The 19,887-nt window shown below is 38.7% G+C and overlaps 1 protein-coding gene across 1 annotated transcript in view; it reads left to right on the plus strand.

The window, feature by feature from the left end:
* The window catches only part of LVRN (laeverin), a 62,411-nt gene that overhangs the window by 25,170 nt on the left and 17,354 nt on the right, over window positions 1–19,887 (plus strand). Inside the window, exons 5-15 of the mRNA XM_048851140.2 lie at window positions 1,696–1,850; window positions 3,404–3,517; window positions 6,007–6,150; window positions 6,522–6,587; window positions 6,724–6,789; window positions 8,808–8,974; window positions 9,730–9,806; window positions 13,385–13,524; window positions 15,902–15,957; window positions 17,435–17,588; window positions 19,588–19,682. Coding sequence (XP_048707097.2) covers window positions 1,696–1,850; window positions 3,404–3,517; window positions 6,007–6,150; window positions 6,522–6,587; window positions 6,724–6,789; window positions 8,808–8,974; window positions 9,730–9,806; window positions 13,385–13,524; window positions 15,902–15,957; window positions 17,435–17,588; window positions 19,588–19,682 — 1,234 coding nt within the window. The remainder of the gene's footprint in view (window positions 1–1,695; window positions 1,851–3,403; window positions 3,518–6,006; window positions 6,151–6,521; window positions 6,588–6,723; window positions 6,790–8,807; window positions 8,975–9,729; window positions 9,807–13,384; window positions 13,525–15,901; window positions 15,958–17,434; window positions 17,589–19,587; window positions 19,683–19,887) is intronic.

Genomic DNA, 19,887 nt, shown 5'->3' on the forward strand with positions numbered 1-19,887 from the left:
GCAGATTCCCTTAGTGGAGGTTCAGTAGTCCTACCATAAACTCCTATATTTTACACACTTGATATCTATGAAGATTGCCATTCTGGTCAATGAAACTTTTATGGAGCCTGCTAAGATGGTTTGGCAAACTCCAGCTACCACACCGCCTACCTGCAAGAGGGTGGATAAAAAGTATTATGTTCCAGTTAGGGAATTGGAGTATCAATTTTCTCACCAAGTTCCAAATTCCCTAGTAGTGGAGACCATTGATGAAGGCAGACAAACATAGCTCAAAGTCTACCCTGTACACGAACAACCACAAGAGGCTTGATCTTTTTGGTCAATAAATCCTATGCTTCAGTCACACTTCAGTTCAGAATACCAAACCATCTGGTGATCATGACCAAATCCAACAATTCTTTTATTGAGCATTGAGCACCCATAGTTCTTTATTTTCTAAAGAAAAGTGCCTTTTCATTGGTTGATATAAGGAGAAGTTACTCACCTTGTGCTGTAACTGGAGTTCTTTGAGATGTGTGTCCTTGCAGCTATTCCACTACCCATCCTCCTTCCCCTCTGCTTTGGAGTCTCCCTTGTGGGTCTTTGCAGTGGAGAAGGAACTGAGGGCGGTTTACTCATGCAACCCCATGTAACCTCGGTGCAGGGCGCAAGCATGTGTGGGTCACGTGTGTGGGCTGAACAGGCACTGCTACCAAAAACCTCCCTTCATAGACAGGTGTCCCTGAAGTGGAGCACCCACAGGGACACCCATCTTGAAGAACTCCAGCTACTGCACAAGGTGAGTATTCTCTCCTTTTAATGGTTATATCAACCAGTGAGAATGGACCTTCCTTTAGAAAATAACTGACGCACAAATGGTGAAGTTGATTAAAATCAAAGATTTAAATCAAGGCTTTCCACTTGGTGATTTAAATTGCCTTGATTTAAATCAACCCATCCTGCCAAAATTTATCTGAATCATAGATGTGATGAGCTCACTGCTTATCAGGCACAATGGGGAATACAGGGAAAACAGTCATGGTGGAGTGAGACTTGCTGTGAGGCGAGAGAGAAGGTGTTTCTGGGGCAACTTGATCCATACAAAAGAGTGGAAATGAGCCTCTCTGCTCACCCAGGGATACAGAGTTTGAGAAGGAGCCTTTCTTATCAGTAGCCAGGAGCCTTTCTTATCAGTAGCCAGGATGCAAAAAGCGCGGGAAATTACATGCCTAAAAGCCATGAGAGAGAGAGAGAGAGAGGAAAGATGTCTTTTTCTGCTCCCTCCCTCCTGCATGCTCCCATAACTGTGGCAAAAGCAAGACAGAGAGAATGGAGAGCCAGAAGTACTCAGGAGTGAGGACAGTTGACTCTACTCTCTCTCAGCAGCTGGGAGGAAAATCCCTTTATCAAATATTTTAGTTCAGAGTGTACTTTGGTACATGAAACTGTTGAGGGGTTTGGCTTGGACTTAGTTGATTTTTGTTTTTCTGACTGAAAGGGCAGCATCACTAGAGAGGCATAGCAGTCTCATAAGCAGTTAAAGACATGAAAGAAAACAATTCCAAAAAGCGTTTTCTAGTTTATTGCAATGGTACAGCAGAGAACCACTAAAATATATATCTTGTAATTGCACATTGAGTAAACATAGAACAGTCATGTAAGCCTCTTACTCTTGAAAATTTTAAAGATTTTTTTTTTCTGTTTAAATCAATTTAGATCTGGTTGCACTGCCTGATTTTGGAGCAGGTGCTATGGAAAACTGGGGGCTAATTACTTTCCAAGAATCATCATTGATGTACATCCCAAGTGATCAATCCGGAGGCAAAAAGGCTATGATTTGCCTAATTGTTTCACATGAGCTAGGACACCAGGCATGTGGTAAAACATTCTGTATATGTGTTTATCTATGAAGTTGCTCTTTTCCAGTTTATATAGATGCAAAGTCACTATTTAATATGGGAAAATAGCAACTTACATGTAGGGGTGTAACAGTTTTGATGGTAACTAGAGGAAGGAATGCTACAGTAATAACCAAAGCCATTGTTTCAGTTGGTTGGAAGACACTTTGGTTATAAATTAACTTGGCAGATCAATATAAAAAACAAATTTCAGCATGACACAGGAACTTCCACCCAATATCTGTTTATCTTGAATGAAATGCTGATTTTGGAAATACTGATGACAGTATTACCATTATTTGAAAAGTTGACTCAAAGGGGTCATGGATATACACGTCTACTAATGAACCATTTGTTTATTTTCTTACGAGATACTTGGCTACCTTCCAAGAAAATACTCTACCCTAGCAATGAACATGATATGCATATCGAGATAGAGTAATAATTCCCACAATGCACTGATGGGAGAATAGACTCCATAAACAATGTTAATTTTTAATGGGGATAGATGTAGCTATCGAAGAAGGTAAATAGTGAATGGGCTATGGAACTATAGAATGAAGGCAAAGTAAACACATTTTTATCTGTAGCTGGAACTGTTTACATAATGACCTTCAGAATTTAAAATTATTTGGTTTGGAATGATAAAATAGTTTCACTTCATTTTTTACTATACTTCATTTAATAGTACTTTTGTCAAGAGAAAGTATTTTAAACAATAAAGTTAGCAAAAAGAGTTTAACTTGGCTAGTCCACATGTACACCCTCCTGACTATGTCTGTTCATCTGACGGTCTGAAAAGTTAGTGTGTTTATTGAGGGCCAGTAAAATAAATATTACTTATTAAACATAGTTTTTACATAAGGTAACAGAGCTTAAGGATCAACAAATAACATATAATGAAATCACAAATCCCCAAATGATATATCAGATTTTTGTTAAATATAAACTGCCAACTATTAGTACATCACAGCTGTTGTGGAAGTTTTATTGCTCATCAGGATATGGATTTGCTGATTTTGGAAGTGGCTGTTTCCCCAGTTCTGTTTATCATCTACTTGACAATTTCCTTTTGTTAAGAACAAGGAAAAACAAAATAATATTATTTAATTGGAAAGACTCTATTTTGAAAATACTTTTGTGTATTATTTGAGAAATGTCATATTTTCAAATTGTAGTCTGGCTTTCTCTGCTAGATTTACAAATGTATAAGTGACTGCTTTAATTTAAATAGAATGGCGAACTGTTTAAAATCACTGTATATGCTTATGTTATGAAATCTGAGACCAAGGAATTAAAAAATATACAACCACTGACCTGCATCTGTGTGGCTTTTCTCAAGTTGTATCTTTGCACTACTGAATTTCCACCAACTGGAAAAAATTATAGCATTTGATTTGTGAAAATGTATATACATTAAATAAAGTCACACTGTTCTCTTGATCATTCATGTCTGTTTAACATATAGGAATGAAGCAGCAGTTCAAAGAAATGCAATCTGAGACATTTTTTCTTTTCTATTTAAGTGGTTTGGAAATCTGGTTACCATGAATTGGTGGAATGATCTATGGCTCAATGAAGGATTTGCATCTTACTTTGAATACGTTGGTGCTAGCTACATGGAACCCAGACTACCACTGGTGAGTACCAAAGCTGAATGTTAACGCTTTCCCCTTACAACCTATATTATTGTCCTGATCCTACACCAGGGAGGTGCAGTCAATGGGAGCTTTCCTGTTGTCTTTAATGGGCTCGTGGTCAGTTCCAGTATAACTTTAAATGAAAATAATATAGATATTGTGTATAGAGTGGTGTGAATAACTGATTTTTCGGTTCTCTGGCTGTTCCAAAAAGTAAAAATAAAATTCATTTAGGATCAAACAAAATATTTAATTTGACCTGAAACCTAATGTTTCATTTCATTTTAGTTTTTAGAACATTTTAAAATAAAATTGAAAAATTTTTGAATGAAAAGTCATTTTGAATAAAAAAATCAACGTTTCATTTCAACATTTTCTAAATGAAACCTTTCAATTTTTTCAGATATTTTTTTTTAACCAAAATAATTTGGCACATTCAGCATGAATGCACAAAATGTTTCTGCTGACCCAAATCTGCATTTTTTTTTTGTTTGGGGGAAAAAAAAAGTTTTAGCCAAAACATTTCACCTATCTCTAATGGTTTGTGCATATAATATAGAGACAAATGTTGGCTCACAATTGCATCTGCTCTTTCAGCAGCACAGAGATAACATTTCAGTATTTGCTTTGAATCTGTCTGTTACTGTACATTCATTTTGAAATGATATTCACTATACCTAATTGATATAGGTGGGTTTGGTTTTATGTACTCTGTTTGTACATATCTGTGCAGCTTGTAATAATCTTTCTTGCACTCATGTTATATTAAGTCAGATAATAGGACATAACTTTTTAGAACGTGTCTCATATATTCACAATAATCCAATATGATTAATCATGACTGTCAAAAATGCAAAACTGTAAATGTAATGTAAATTTGTAAAATGTAAATTTTTCTTTACTGTGAGAGGTGGGGGTACTCCACATACATGATTCCTGAGAAGCTGTTGCTTGTTTAGGTTAACTATGGGGTACAATGAATGTAATTCTCTCTCTCTCTCTCTCCTAGTTTAGTATTCTATATGTAAATGACTCCACAGCTGATAATGTAAATGTAAACTTCTTGTGTTTGAGACTATGGAGACATTGATGACAACTCCATAGTTAAGCTTGTGTTGAGTTTTTCTTTTTAAAACAGGATTTCATTCTCTGCTAGGGATGAAAATTAGTGTTTGTGATCACCAAAATTACCACTTGCTCTTTAAACTTGTGCTTAAATTAATCCACCACTTAAGTACTTTGCTGAATTGGAAACTACTACAGGCATGTCAAATACATTCTTGGGAGGATCAAATCTGATTTTTAGGCCATGGAATCTACTAGTGTGCAACTTTGGATGTCCAGAACAGTTTACTGGTTCTATATAAAGCAGAACTTAATACCACAGGAACGTATAAAGGACTAAATTTTAAGAATGAAGCCTTTGCCTCTCTTTTTGTAGCTGCAGTTTGCCCTTGTAAAAGTCTGCGCCTGTAACTTCGTGACACAAAATGTATTGCAAATCAAAGCACTTAACATCATTAGTTATATGTACAGCTACAGATTTGTGTCTCGAATCCGGTAATTGCAGATACCTGCACTGAGGGTTTTCACCTACAATTTAAATGCAGTTAAAAAATTACAAGCACAAATTGCATCTGCAACATTTCAAAATTTGGCTCCCAAAATTGTTTGCAAAATACAAAATAATCTGTAACTAAATAAATTGATTACTCTTAAAAGCCTCCTCCTCTTTGGTAGTGCAGGTGTTCAAAGAGACCTGCAGTGTTTTAAAAACACATTAAATAAAAGAACACCTACTTGCAGACCCACATTAGTAGCTGAACCTCCAGGTAGACTTAAAATGACAAATACATGTTCAAAGAAATCAGATGAACGTAAGTTTCTTCTTTACTTTCCTGAGTATGAGACTTGGCTTCAGGTCTCTGGAGTGACAGCTGTAAATTGTCACAATTTCATTAAAATTAAGGGAACTAAGCTGATTTACACCAGCTGAGGATCTGTCTCTACACATTTGCTATCCAGGGACATCTGAAGCACCTAAAACTGCACTCCTTTGGATGGCTATTGTGTTATTTAGTCTTTCAACATAGGAAACAGAGAACACTGAATGTGTCTTGCCAGATAAGTGAAGCAAGAACTGATTGTACTCGAAATGTAAATATATAATTCATTTTTACATTTTGCAATTTTTGTTGCATTTAATAATTTTTAAATTTTTTCTTAAATCGTAAAACTTTAGTGCTCTTCATGAGACCCAAACCTGCCATCCTTCTGTGTGCAGAACTCCCACTGCTTTCAATGGTAGTTCCACCTGTGGAGGATATGCAGGATCAGGCCCCTGACGCCCTTTATTCGGGGGGGGGGGGGGCGTTGCTTCCTTTTGAGGGGGAAAAATGAGCGGAAAGGAAAATGTTAGCTTGTATGTAGTCTGTGTGGTTTATACAATTGGAATTAATTGAAATGAGAGTCTATCTTTTAATTTTCAGAATAAAATCTTTTATTATCACATGTTACAACCTGTCTTAAGGGAAGATAAAGAAATAGCAGCTCGGTCATTATCAGCAAGAGAAGAAAAAATCAAAGGAACGTTTTCACTAGTTGGCCTATTTGATATCTTCACTTACAGCAAGGTAAAAAAGAAAATCAAATATTTTGCTTTTATGTACTTTCCAACAATTTTGTAAAACACAGATTTAAAAAGAACCAGCAAAATATTTTATTGCAAAACTTACAATCGTTTAGTTATCTTTTCTTCTAAGATTTAATTTCCATAGTTCCATTTTTCGTTTAGTTATAAACACAGGTACATTGGGTGTTGCAAAAGTGTTCATCTACAGGAAAGCATGAATATGAATGCATTTGCTATCTATCCTAAGTATTCAAAGTCAAAATAGAAATGATCAGTGTCACTTATGAAAAATATGGCTTGAATATCAGTCATTGAATGGTTAAAGTTTATTTAAATAAACTCATGTGTTCAAACATCTTTTTTGTTCCATAGGGGGCCTCCATTATCTGGATGCTTTCCAGCTTTCTGACTGAGAGACTGTTTAACAAAGCACTCAATGTGAGTTTAGAAAACTAAACTTCTTCATCTGGGTTTATCAGTTTGAAAATAACAATGAGCATGAATGAGTTTCTCTTTTTCTGATTTTTTAATTAAAGCTTAATGAACTCTGATGTTTATATTTGTTTCTTTGCAGTCATACCTGAAAGCATTTTCGTTTTCAAGTGTTAACCAAGATGATCTGTGGACTCACATACAAATGGTACTTACCATGTCTTGTTAGTACTTTTGCTTTAATGGTTGGAATGGGCCAAATTAGGCTCATATACCAACTGTGGAACTTTGAAGTGGAATTTCCCTACTCCTAACCTAGTTCCTACACCCCACCCCCATCCCCTGAACTCACTTTGCAGGCCTTTTGTGGCAGGAGATTTGATGGGAGAGATGAGGGACGAAGGGTATGTCTACACTGAAATTAAAAACCCGCAGCTGGCCCGTGCCAGTTGACTTGGGCTTGTGGGGCTTGAGCTAAGGGGCTGTTTAATTGTGGTGTAGACATTTGGGCTCATGTTGCAGCCTGAGCTCTGAAACCCTCCCACCTCACAGGGTCCTAGAGCCTGGAACCAGACTGAGCCTGAACGTCTACACTGCAATTAAACAGCCCCTTAGCTTGAGCCCCACAAGCCCAAGTAAGCTGGCACGGGCCAGCTGCGGATTTTTAATTGCAGAATAGACATACTCTGAAGGGCCAGAGAGGAGGTCTGTGCACTTGCCTCTGCCTACACAAACCCGCATAGATTATTCTTGCTCTGAATACATTTTGTCATCTTTCACTTGGCCATTTAATTGGATAATCTTTTCTTACAGAGAGACTAGGTGGGTGTGGTAATATATTTTATTGGACCTTGTGTTGGTGAGAGAGACAAGCTTTCAGGTTTACATGGGGCTCTTCTTCAGGTCTAGGAAATGTACTTAGAGTATCACAGCTAAATACCAGGTAGAGCGGGTTTTTTATCATAAGTAGTAAACATATTTTAAGGGACCATTCAAGGTGAAGTGGCTCATTAACAGCTCTCCAGTCATAAAGGGGAAATAAAAGCTGGGCAGTGGGGGTTTAAATGGGTTATAAATTGTTGTAATAACCACCCCTCAGCTTTTTTCTCTCTCCAACAGAAGTTGGTCCAATAAAAGATATTACCCCAGCCACCTTGTCTCTTTCATAGAATATCAGGGTTGGAAGAGACCACAGGAGGTCATCTAGTCCAGCCCCCTGCTCAAAGCAGGACCAATCCCCAATTTTTGCCCCAGATCCCTAAATGGGCCCCCTCAAGGATTGAACTTACAACCCTGGGTTTAGCAGGCCAATGCTCAAACCACTGAGCTATCCTTCCCGGGGTCCAACACAGCTATGACAGCACTGCATATAAGCTTTTCTGATCTTTATTTCTGTGCAACTTTGAAATCTTTTTCTTTTATATCTTCAGTTTTATACACAGTAAATATTTTGGCTTGGACAATATTTTAAATTTAGTTTATTTATCATAAGTCACTAAAGGGTCAGGATTTATCCATGGATATTACTATGAGGGCCCAACACTTCAGGGAAACTCCCCACCGTCAGCACCTTTAAAATTTGATAAAAGTTTGAATAAAACTGGACCCTAAAAAACAAATATTAATAATGGATTTTTATAATAATGTCTGTACCAAAATTACTGTGGAGAATGATTCCATCATGCTACAACAGAGTCTTACCTTAAGAACAGAGGGTCATATTCTCATATGGCATAAATTGTTGTAGGAGTTTTGAAATCAATGGAGCTATGCCAGTTCCCACTAGTTGAGAATCCAGCCCAGAATCAGTTGTCAGGTGTTACATTATTTATTTAATTAGTTAGTTAGTTTTCATAGTGTCTATCTTATATTCTAGGTGCTTTACATGAATTGAATAAACATCCCATACCACAAATTGTGTCCATCATTAACCACCCAAAGGTGCGGATATATTGAAATGAACAAGAGAAAGGTAAAGAATCAAGTTACAAGAATTAGAAATGTCATTGCAATTCTTTAGATTTCCCTAAAGAGTTGGGTCCTCTATAGGTTAGGGACAATAATGCTTTTTTTTGGTTAGTTACAATGATTCTCAATATAAAATACACATGAATGAAGATGAAGTCGTTATAATTTCTCAAATACGTTACTACATCCCCCAGCGTGTTGCTGGGATCAGTATAAATAAACGTTTCATAAATGTTTCTAATTCAGCCTTTCTTGAAGGTTGTAGATGCACAGAATGAAGTTCAGTTGCCTGCATCAGTAAAAAATATAATGGACTCCTGGACATGCCAAAATGGGTTTCCAGTTTTAACATTGAATCTGTCCACCGGCGTTATCAGTCAGGAACAATTTTATAATAAAAGGACAGAAAACAATACTACTTACAAGTATGTTTAGTTCATATTTTTACCATTTAGTATACGTTTACCTTTTATTGCAGAAAAATATTGCATTAGTACATTAAGTTTTGAACAGCTGTTTGTTTTTTCCCCTAGAATTGTCAAATGAAATCCATTTGAGACATGAGTTTGAAGTGGTATTGCATGCAATTCCCTTTTCCAAGGAATTACTTCCCCCCTGGGTAGCAATTGTGCAAGGCCATTATGTGGCTGCAAAAGACAGACACGGAGACCAAGATCTTCCAAAATGGGTGACTAACTTTAGTAGCAGTAGCTTTGGTGCCCTTTAGCAGAAGGCTGGTGTGCTGCTCAGTGAGCACCCGGAGTCTCTTGTCTGCACAGAACTCTTTTTAGCAAACATGTTTCTGAAAAAAGGAGTTTTACAGGTGCCGGGAAGGGAATGAAGAGTAATGAAAGGAGCGAATGTAGGAGGATAAAATCACTGTTAGAAGAAGGAAAGTAATCCACAGAGAAAGATTCTACTATCTGAGGATCTGCCAAAGGATTATAGGCTAAATCTTGGCCCTATTGAATTTAAAGCCAAAACTCCCTTTTATCTTCAGTTAGACCAGGAGTTGATCCAACTTGAGTACTAACATCAGCAAAGATACAGTGCATCAGAGAGAGGAAAGGAGCAGCTGGAATTTTAAGAAATTACTTGCAATCTTATTCAACATCAGTTTAGAGCTTGTTTCCTTAACTATAAGAATTAATTAAATTGTCCAATTTTGTTTTTTGTTAAGTAACACATGGATTGTTCCTATTTCTTGGATAAGAAATGGATCTGCACAACCCTTAGTCTGGCTAGATAAAAGTAGCAGTAAGTAATGTTTTTGTTCATACATGTAAAAAAAAAAGCCTATAAGCTTTTATAAACATGAGCTATATTTGAATTAGATAAGAAAGGATAAAAAACTCAATAAAAAACTCCACATTAATCTGCTTTAGTTATATCACATGTTAAAATAAGTACATTTTCAAATAAAGAAAAATGATGTGCAAAAATCTGTTGTAACTGTAAAAGTACTATTTTAATCACACAATAGAATGGACATTGTGAGATAAGATTCCCATAACAACTTGAAGTCTGCTGTTTTGTACAGAGGGACAAATTCTGAGGTCCTATTCAGGTTTTACTCATTCCTTACTCAGGCTGCTTCCACTGACTTCAGTGGGAGTTTCTCCTGGACTGAGGAAGGACTTCAGGATTTGGCCATTATCAAAGGGTCATAATCATATAATACCTAAATACTGTAAATAACTCGATGGTGTAACTCAAAATGCCACATTTGTACATCTAAGCAAACTGAAAAGGTGCAGTTTCAACAGTACTTAATTTAATTTGTTTATATAATTTTAAAGAAGGAGCAGAATTAAAATTAATCTTAAAAAATGAAACTGCACATGCATCCTCAGTCATAAAAAGGTGCAATTCCTTTTCATTTTACTATTCTGCGATAAACAGGTCCACTTAACCAGAGATAAGGGTGTAATCACTGCTACTTTAAACAAAAAGAAGCTTCATTAGATTATTGCCATTCTAAAAACCTAAATATTTGAAAGGTTGGACATTTTGAATTAAGGTTCTAGAAACAGCCTTCATTCTAACCTTTACTCCACCACACTATGAACCATCTATATGAGGCAGACACATGCTTCTTCAAATACTTTTTTCAGTTCCTCAGTACATAATAATGATAATGTAATACACTGTATACCTATGTCAACTCTCCTCTGTCCTATCTTTGGAGTGGGTGTGGTAAGGTCAAAAGCTGTTAATCTATTTTGTATAATGAGAGATAGGGCTATCATAGAATATCAGGGTTGGAAGGGACCTCACGAGGTCATCTCATCCAACCCCCTGCTCAAAGCAGGACCAATCCCCAATTTTTGCCCCCGATCCCTAAATGGCCCCCTCAAGGATTGAACTCACAACCCTGGGTTTAGCAAGCCAATGCTCAAACCACTGAGCTATCGAAATGAGTATCTAGCCACAGGTGGGTGGAGGAAGCAGATAAACAAAACAATATTTATTCACCCCAGAGAACACTTGTACTTTTCAATTTAAAATTCAATAAGCCGCTGCATGAGTGACAAGTTAGCAAATTAGGGCTGTTGCAGGAAAGGGGTGTTAAGCAGTGGTCACTTTGAAGGTGCTATACTAAGTTCAGTGCTATGGATTAAACTTGTTGTAGGGTTAAAGAAAGACTCCACTCCCTCACCCATCAACCTATCACACATTCTCCTATGTGCAGGTCTTAGAATGACCAAACATCCCCATGAATTAGCATTTGGAGCATGTGTCTGAAGAAAATAAAATACTGCACATATTCAGTAGTTCCTTTAAAAATATTGTAACTTGTACTTGAAAACCAAATGTTTTCAAATCTATCAAAGTCAATAGGCCTCATTCAAGGCTACTGACACACCAAGTCTAAAGTTTTAAAACAAAGCCAATTCTGATTTGCTGTGCCAAACTACAAAAGAAAGTGACTGAATGTTTTCTTAAAAGATTTTCTTAAAAATACTTTTTCGCACAAAGCACTCAGATAGCTAAATTAATTATTATGAAACTTATCCCACACTTACTCACCTAAAATAGAAATCACTTCTGGGTGACACCAACTATAAAAATTTCAGCTCAAAAGTGTTTTGTGGAAATAGTTTAGGCAGAGGCCACTCAATACAATCTGCTACTCTAGGTAACACTTCTGTGTGCTGCCCCCCACAATACTTAAATTTGGCCCAGCCACCTCCCCATCATGACAGGGGGTGGGGAAAATTTGAGCAAGTGGTGTTACAACCTGATACATGGAGTCACAGTGCTGCTCAAATTTGGCTCAGACACCACTTCATCATGATAGAGGAGCTATGGCCCTAGGCAGCTGCCCAGAAATCTGCCACCCTATGCAGCTGCTTAGGTGGTCTATAGCTAGAGTGGCCTCTGGGTTTACACATGTGAAAGTAAGAGTTTAGGATGGAAGTAAAGTTTCAACTTTAATTGTAGCACTGTTTACTGTAATGGCATAACTATGTATTAGGAGTAAACTTTTAAAAAGCACTTACTTGACTTATTTCAGAGTAACAGCCGTGTTAGTCTGTATTCGCAAAAAGAAAAGGAGTACTTGTGGTTAGTCTCTAAGGTGCCACAAGTACTCCTTTTCTTTTTACTTGACTTAGGAACCTGTTCTAAAATCTTTCACATGCTTCTTTCCACCCTTTGTGTTTTGTTTAGTGACAGTGTTTAGGGCCCAATCCTGTATTCCCCACTGACTCAAAACACCCATTTAAAACCTGATTCTGCCGTCCTTATTCCCGTACTTAGTCTCATACCACTTGCATCAGTACTACTCCATGATCTTATCTAGACTAGGGGAAAAGATTGGATTTTTTGTTTTGTTTTTGTTTCTTTTAAATCAGGTTAGCTTAACTGCAGTTGAAACATTTGAAGCACCTTGTGTAGGTGCAGTTTTAACACCTTTTAAAATTGTTTTAGCTGCTTAAGGTCTACCCTAGACTCCAGCTAGGTAACTAGTTAGGTAACTCAATTTTTTAAACCACACTTTTTTCCTAGTCTAGGAAGACCCAGATGAGTACCGTTGGCAGAATCAGGCCCTTGATGAGTGATCAGACTGTGTAAGAACTGAAAGATTGGGCCTTGTATTTACAACAAAACTATTTAGTTGGATGTTTGCTACGGCTGCATAAGTTTACCCATTCTGATGCCCCCACAATTGTTTGGATTTATATTTGAACGCTGACAGGGAGGCAATTCTAACCTAAGATAACTGTGAGCCCTGTTATGGCTTGAAGATAGAGGCCCACAGTGGGAGCAGTGTGGAAGCATGCTGCTCCAGGGAAAAGTCCAGAATGTATTGAGCCTCAGGTGGACAGAGTTTCTCCCACAGATCTCGGCACACAGGCAGAACAAGTCTCCATCCATTAGGAGGATGAATCATTAAGTCCACAACACAGCCAGCCAGCTCCTTTAGTCAGTGAAGGAGCAAGGTGGGTCCATGGCTCTGCCTCCTCCCTGCTTCCTTTGTGAAATTCCTTAAAGGGATAAGTTTTTGTGTTCTGGAGAGCACAGAGAGTGCAACTGGGCCTGGTGCATGTGGGGGTCTCCTTGTGCCCCCGCCCTCCGCCACTGTACCAAATCAAGGGACGGGCACAATCTGGCTCCACATGTGAGCTTGTGACTCATAAAATCTTGAGAAACTGGGTCAGCTTTTTTGCCTCATGTATAGTAGCAATATAGTTTAATGGTGTGGTGATGCACATACACATATATCAGATTAAAACTGAGCCCATATTTCATAGCAGTGTATAACATTCTGCATACCTGCATTAGTGATTGGTAAAATGATACAGCCTTTCCATTTTCAAATGTCCCCACAGAAATGTTTCCTGAAATGCAAATATCTGATTCAGAACATGACTGGATTTTGTTAAATATGAATATGACTGGGTACTACAGAGTTAATTATGATCCATTACATTTGAAGAGATTAGCACAACTGCTTGAAAAAGACCCAAAGGTAAGATAACTTGTTTATCAATGATGTAAACAAATTCTATACAACCAATTTCTTATTGCAATCATTACCAGTAGTTACTTTAACTGATAATTGAAAACTAGTGCATCACATGCAAAGGGGCCAAATCTGTGCCCATTAAAGTTACTGACAAAATTCTCTTTGACTTTAGTGGGAACAAAAGTGGGACTAAAATAGCTTTTCATTTCAAGTGTGTGCTGAACATTTTTTCATTAACCTAGGACCAGATTCTACCTGTAAAGCTGTCTTAATCAGTCCTGGAAGGATCTCCCAGTGTAAGGAGGTTCTTCCATGACTTCAAGCCATTGCAAAGCCTTACCATTGTATGGGTGTTGCTGGGATTTAGCTGCACTTAGAGCTGATGGAAAACATTCGGACAGAACACTTTTCCCATCAGAAAATGCTGATTTGATGGAACTGAATCATTCCACCAGAATGTATTGATTTCATCAAAACTTCTGATGAAACTCTCCCTGACTCCCTAGTCAGTGGTCTCTGAGTCTGCTCAGTTCGCTGTGGACTTGGGCAGACCTGAGAGGCAGCAGCCTGGGGAGTTGGGTCGCCAGGAACAAGCTGAAAAATTTCCATTGGGGTTCTCCCAAAATGGAATTATTTTCAGAGATTTTCCTCCCATGAAAAATTTCAGTTTTTTTGCAGGAGGAAAATTCCGTTTTCCAGTCACTTCTACCAGTGTTCTGCTAATCCCTGGTTCTCATTTCAGCACCTTGTGACCAATGACAGCCAATATAACTCAGAGCAGTTTCATGCGGCTCTAACTTACATCAGAGAACTGGCTGAGCACAGCTTGGGCTCAGGATAAAGGGAGCATAGAGATGAGCTTTAAGGCACCTTTACATTCTGCATGGTGTAGCCCAACCCAAATCGATTGCTTTTTAATTACACAGTTTTGAAAATGTAAAGACCAAGGCCACTTAAAATAGTTCAGTAGGGCCAAATCAACCCCTCTGCTTCTGCTACAAAGTATAGGAAACAATGGCTAATATTGGCATGGAAAGGGGAAATGCCTCCTATTGGTATCGCTTTCTTGACTTTATGGAAACTGCTCTAGAGGAGTTGCAATCCAGGGGTGTGGCAAGATTGGTGACAGCAGGGCTGAGAGTACAGCCGTTCTAAGCTGCATACTTTTCCTTTCCTTCAAACCTGTATGGATTTCCTGATCAAGCAAATTCTGAAAGTCAGCATAAATTTATGTGGGCTCCCAATCCATGCTTTGAATCCTCTGTTGGCAGTCATCATTGAGAGAAGCCATGGGAACACGACAGAACCATTCTGCTATGCAGGCAGGAGAGAGATAAGCAGGGGCCAGGAGTTTTGACACAAATGGACCTGGACTCTGGTAAATGCTAGATTCACCTGGATTTCAGGGAATTCAGATTCCTTGGACCAATCCCCCACCCCCACACAAGTTCCTTTGAGGCTGTTGGAGAAACTCTACCAAAGGAACAGTGTGAAAGAAATTTGCAATTTAATTCCATTATATAGGTTTAACCCACAAAATTGCCCAATGACGTTTATGCTAAGAGATATAATAGGCTTTAAATATCTAGACGCTACTCCTGTAACTAGAAATAGGGAGGAAAAATGCATGTGTAGAGGAGAATCATATAGTAAGAGGGTGGGCAGGTTGTGCACCTACTCTGCTTCCTGGTTGCATAATTTGCATAATATGCATAAATGATGGCGGGATAGGTGTCTTTTCCATAGCTGCTGGGTGCATAGTCTGTTTTGCACCAGAATGAGGAGCCTGTAGTTCTTTTTACATATTCTGGTTACAACATAAATAATCTTTGCACTCCACATAATCCAGTACAGGATAAGACCAAAGATTTATTCAATGGAGAACAAAATTACTAACTGCTTATGGTCTCCTGTAGCCAGAACAAATGTAAGACACTCTAGTCTGGACTGGTGTGAGTACTTGATTATGAATTGGAGTCTCAAAAAGGAAAAAACTCATTGTCAAGCTGAAGAAATCAGGAATTATTTTAGATACTGTAGAGCTTCGTTACTTTAATTTGCAATATTGCACATACTTAAGAGGATTTTTCATGCTTAGCAGTTCATTAGCTGTTGCAAATGGGTACCAGATGTAGAATTTTTTAAATCTACATACACAGAAAAAAATTTTCTTAAAGGCACATCGAGTAAATTATTTCAGCTCAAAATATGGGACCAAATCCTGCCATCCTTACTCGGGCAAAGCTTCCATTGAAGTCTATAAAGTTTGGCTTGAGAAAAGACTGCAGCGTTTGTCCCAGACTTTCAAAATGTAACTAAGTATGCTTTTCCTCAAAATGATATGTTTAATCTACTAATACCACATGAGTGCTTTCTGCAGGCTATTCCAGTTGTCAACAGGTTACATTTGATAGACGATGCTTTTACATTGGCACAGTGAGTATATTTTGAGTCTATGATAGAAAATTATTATTAATACACTATTACATGACACTGTTATACTTCACATTCCTATTTTGACTTCACTCCTTTGTCTCCATAAGTACCCTGTAAAGAAGACAGATTTCACCAGGGAACAGTTTAAAAAAAACCATTAGGTCATCGTCCATCCCCTGGCCGGTGCAGAGTAGTTCCTTGTGGTATCTTTTCTAACCATTTGTCCCAGCTCATGTGTTTCAAGCAGTGAAGCTGGCATAACTTCCATCAGGAGACTTTTCTACAAGCTAATATAGATCCCCATTTGGAAAATTTCTTGATGATATGCCTAAATTTCCTTTTTCTTACTTCATCTCATTGTTCCTAGCTATTCCTCACTGTATTCAACAGTTCCTTTCTGTTCCTGATAAGTAATCTTCCAACTACTTGTAGATATCCCTCTTTCATTATTGACACTGATAGAAACAGTTCGGGGGGTGTGATTGCCCTGACAAGTGTTGGGATTCTGCAAAAAAAATAATAAAACTTAACTTACCTGCACAGCTCCCTACTCTTCCACTCCCCCTGGGAAAACTCCTTTAAGGGATATCCAGGTCCTGCTTCAGGTGGGGGCATAACAGTTTCATTGGAGCCATGCTACCAGGGAGCTAGGGAAAACAGTAGGGAGCCCAGGAGTCAATGGTTGTCCCTGTGCCTCCAGCAGATACCTGAGATCCACAAAGGTATCAGAGTCACTGTGGTCTACAGGTGGGCAAAGCACCCCCACAACACTGGAGGAGTTTGGAGGGAACCCTGCGAGGGGAACCTTAGAGTTCCCCCGCCCCCCCACTTTCTGTAAGTTTTCCCACCAGAGGGCACAGTCTGGCCTGTAGTAAGGAATTTGTAAAATGTGCTCCTCATATATAATTACAGACAGGGCTTCCCATGGAGGGTCTTGGATGGGCCCTCTGCAAAAGAGTGAAGTTTAGCCTAGTGTGTATTGGTGACATTCTAATGAATGAATAATTAATTAATTAATAATTTAAAAATATCCCTGAATTACCATTTAATTGTTTATACTTTTCGGATAATGGTTATTCCCCAAAGCATTTTTTAATGAAAATCTGTTTGAATATTTTAAAAAGACGATAAATAATGTATCTCCAAAATGTTATTACATAAAAATATAGAGGGAATCTTCACTTTATCCTGGTGAGGATGTTAAGTGGCGCGATCCTGCTAACACACCTTAGTGTAGTGTGCTTAATGTTTTGAGTTAGTTGAGTAGTCCCATTGACTCTTGATGATAACACTTGGCTCAGCAGTATGTCTTTGCAGGATCAGACTCTTAAACTGGCCACTGTTGTATTATATTTATTCTTTCATAGACCCCACGGTATCTAGATGTTTATTCATCCGTTATCTAAATATACTGCTGTTCAAATGTGTGTTTGACTTGAATACTTATGCTCAGTTCTGTATTTTTTTTTTTAAATAGGGCTGGATATATTGAGATTGAGTCTGTATTTGAACTAACAAAGTACCTTGCCAAAGAAGATGAAATGTTTGTGTGGTATACAGTACTGTCAAACCTAATACCTGACAATTTGGAAAATATTCTGAACAACTATGAATTATATCCATTTTTAAAGGTATCATCTTCCTTTGTTAAATATTGAACACTTTAGACCAGTGGTTCCCAGACTTGTTCTGCCGCTTGTGCAGGGAAAGCCCCTGGCGGGCTGGGCCGGTTTGTTTACCTGCCGCGTCCGCAGGTTCGTCCGATCGCGGCTCCCAGTGGCCGCGGTTCGCTGCTCCAGGCCAATGGGAGCTGCTGGAAGTGGCAGCCAGTACGTCCCTCAGCCCACACCACTTTCCAGCGGCTCCCATTGGCCTGGAGCAGCGAACCCTGGCCACTGGGAGCTGCGATCTGCCAAACCTGTGGATGCGGCAGGTAAACAAACCGGCCCGGCCCGCCAGGGACTTTCCCTGCACAAGTGGCGGAACAAGTTTGGGAACCACTGCTTTAGACCATTTAAATGACAGGATCCCACAAATCCTTTATAAGTGTTTAAGGATACACAAGGTACATTAATTTTGGGGAAATTTTATTCAGCCTTTTTTTTTCTCTTAAGAAATGGAAGCTAATTATTTGATTTGTCTATTAATCAGTCAAAAGTACATGCACATGCCCCAGTTTTTACAAAATGGGGGCCTAACAGCTGTCACTAGTCATATAGAATGTAACTGTTCGCTTGCAAAGCAGTGCTTCTCCTAGGCGCTGACTCTGTGGGTGCTCTGGGGCGGGAGCATCCACGGGGAAAAATTGGTGGGTGCTCTGCACCCACCAGCATCCAAGCTCCCCCCCCAGCTCACCTCCGCCTCTTCCCCTGAGCATGCCGCATCCCCACTTCTCCTCCCAGGCTTGCTGCCGCAAAACAAGCTGTGGAAGGGAGGCGGGAGGAGTGGGAACTTGGCACGCTTAGGGGAAGAGGCGGGGAAGAGGCTGGGCCAGGGTGGGGATTTGGGGAAGGGGTCCAATAGGGGCAGGGAGGGGGCGGAGTTGGGGCGGGGACTTTGGGGAAGAGGTTGGAATGGGAGCAGGGAGGGGCATGAGCACCCACTGGCGCCAGGAGAACTTGGCGCCTACGAGCAGAGATTTTCAAACTGTGGTCCATGAACCACTAGTGGTCTGTGAGCTCCATCAGGTGGTCCGTGGATAGTTCCCTCTAGGGTACACTCCTGGGTAGCTGCACACAAGAGCGTGAAGGGCCACCCACTTAATTAGGCATGGCATATTTTATTCATATTTTAACTGATATTAAAATATGAGTTATGTGCTTTTATTTGTAGAACAAAAAAAACATTAATTTTTTTAAGGTTTTTTTTTAATATAACGCTTTTATCCAAAGCGCTTTACAGTAGTTAGCTAACGGTACAAACAACATTTGGAAATATCATTAAGTGGTCTGCCGAGACCCTCAGCAATTTTCAAGTGGTCCGTGAAAAAAGAAGTTTGAGAAGCTCGGTTCTAGAGAACACACTACACCTGTGATTTGTAAAGGCTTCCAGTTTCTTGTAACCTGTCATGTCCTATATAGTTTAGGTACAAAATACTTCAGGCTGCCACTCGCCCTGTATGGTAACCAGGTGAGATCATTTGTGGAAATTGAGCTAACAGTTCCCTTATTTAATCCGCAATTCAGCAAGCACTTAGGCATATGCTTAACTTTAAGCACTTGAGTAGTGCCATTGACTTCAATGGGTCAAATTACATGCTTAAAGAAAAATGTGATTTAGTACTTTGCTGAATTTTTAATATGGAGGAGGCAGGGAATTTTTCCAGTATCCTCCTTCTCTGGGACTTGCTTTCTTAGTTGTTCTTCCAGAGTCTGAGCTTAACCTTCATGTCAAGTTCCAAAACTCATCTTTTCTTCCAGGGCTAAGGGAGCTGTAATAGGAACACCTCTATGTGAGTGGTTCAGGGAGAATTTTGTATTTTGGACATTGATTCCAATTTTTATGTTTTATTTAAATTTTGCACCTGTACCAGAGTTCCAATTTTAAAATGACGAAAATAAATAAATAAGTAGAGAAACATACAGCAATATATCTAAATGCAAGTAATTTCTCTTTCTCTTCTTTTAAAAGAAATATCTGTTAAAGAGAATGTTGCCAATATACCATTATTATGCAAGTATTATTCGTCAAAATGTTGATGCTTTGGCGGATGACTATTCTGATCAGTAAGTATTTTTTAAAAAAATTCAAATTTGAAGTGAATTGATTTGATAAAGACTATAATGCAAATTGAAAACAGTATACAGGAAATATTTTAATTAATTTCAGTGTAACTGAAACATTATTATTAATAATGCAGTACCATAAACGTGCATGATATATGAATTTTAAATGAAATAGCAGCAGCAAGATGGGCTGCCTGTTTTGTTA

This window comes from Caretta caretta, chromosome 5, assembly GCF_965140235.1.
Source record: "Caretta caretta isolate rCarCar2 chromosome 5, rCarCar1.hap1, whole genome shotgun sequence".
Classification (NCBI taxonomy): Eukaryota; Metazoa; Chordata; order Testudines; family Cheloniidae; genus Caretta; species Caretta caretta.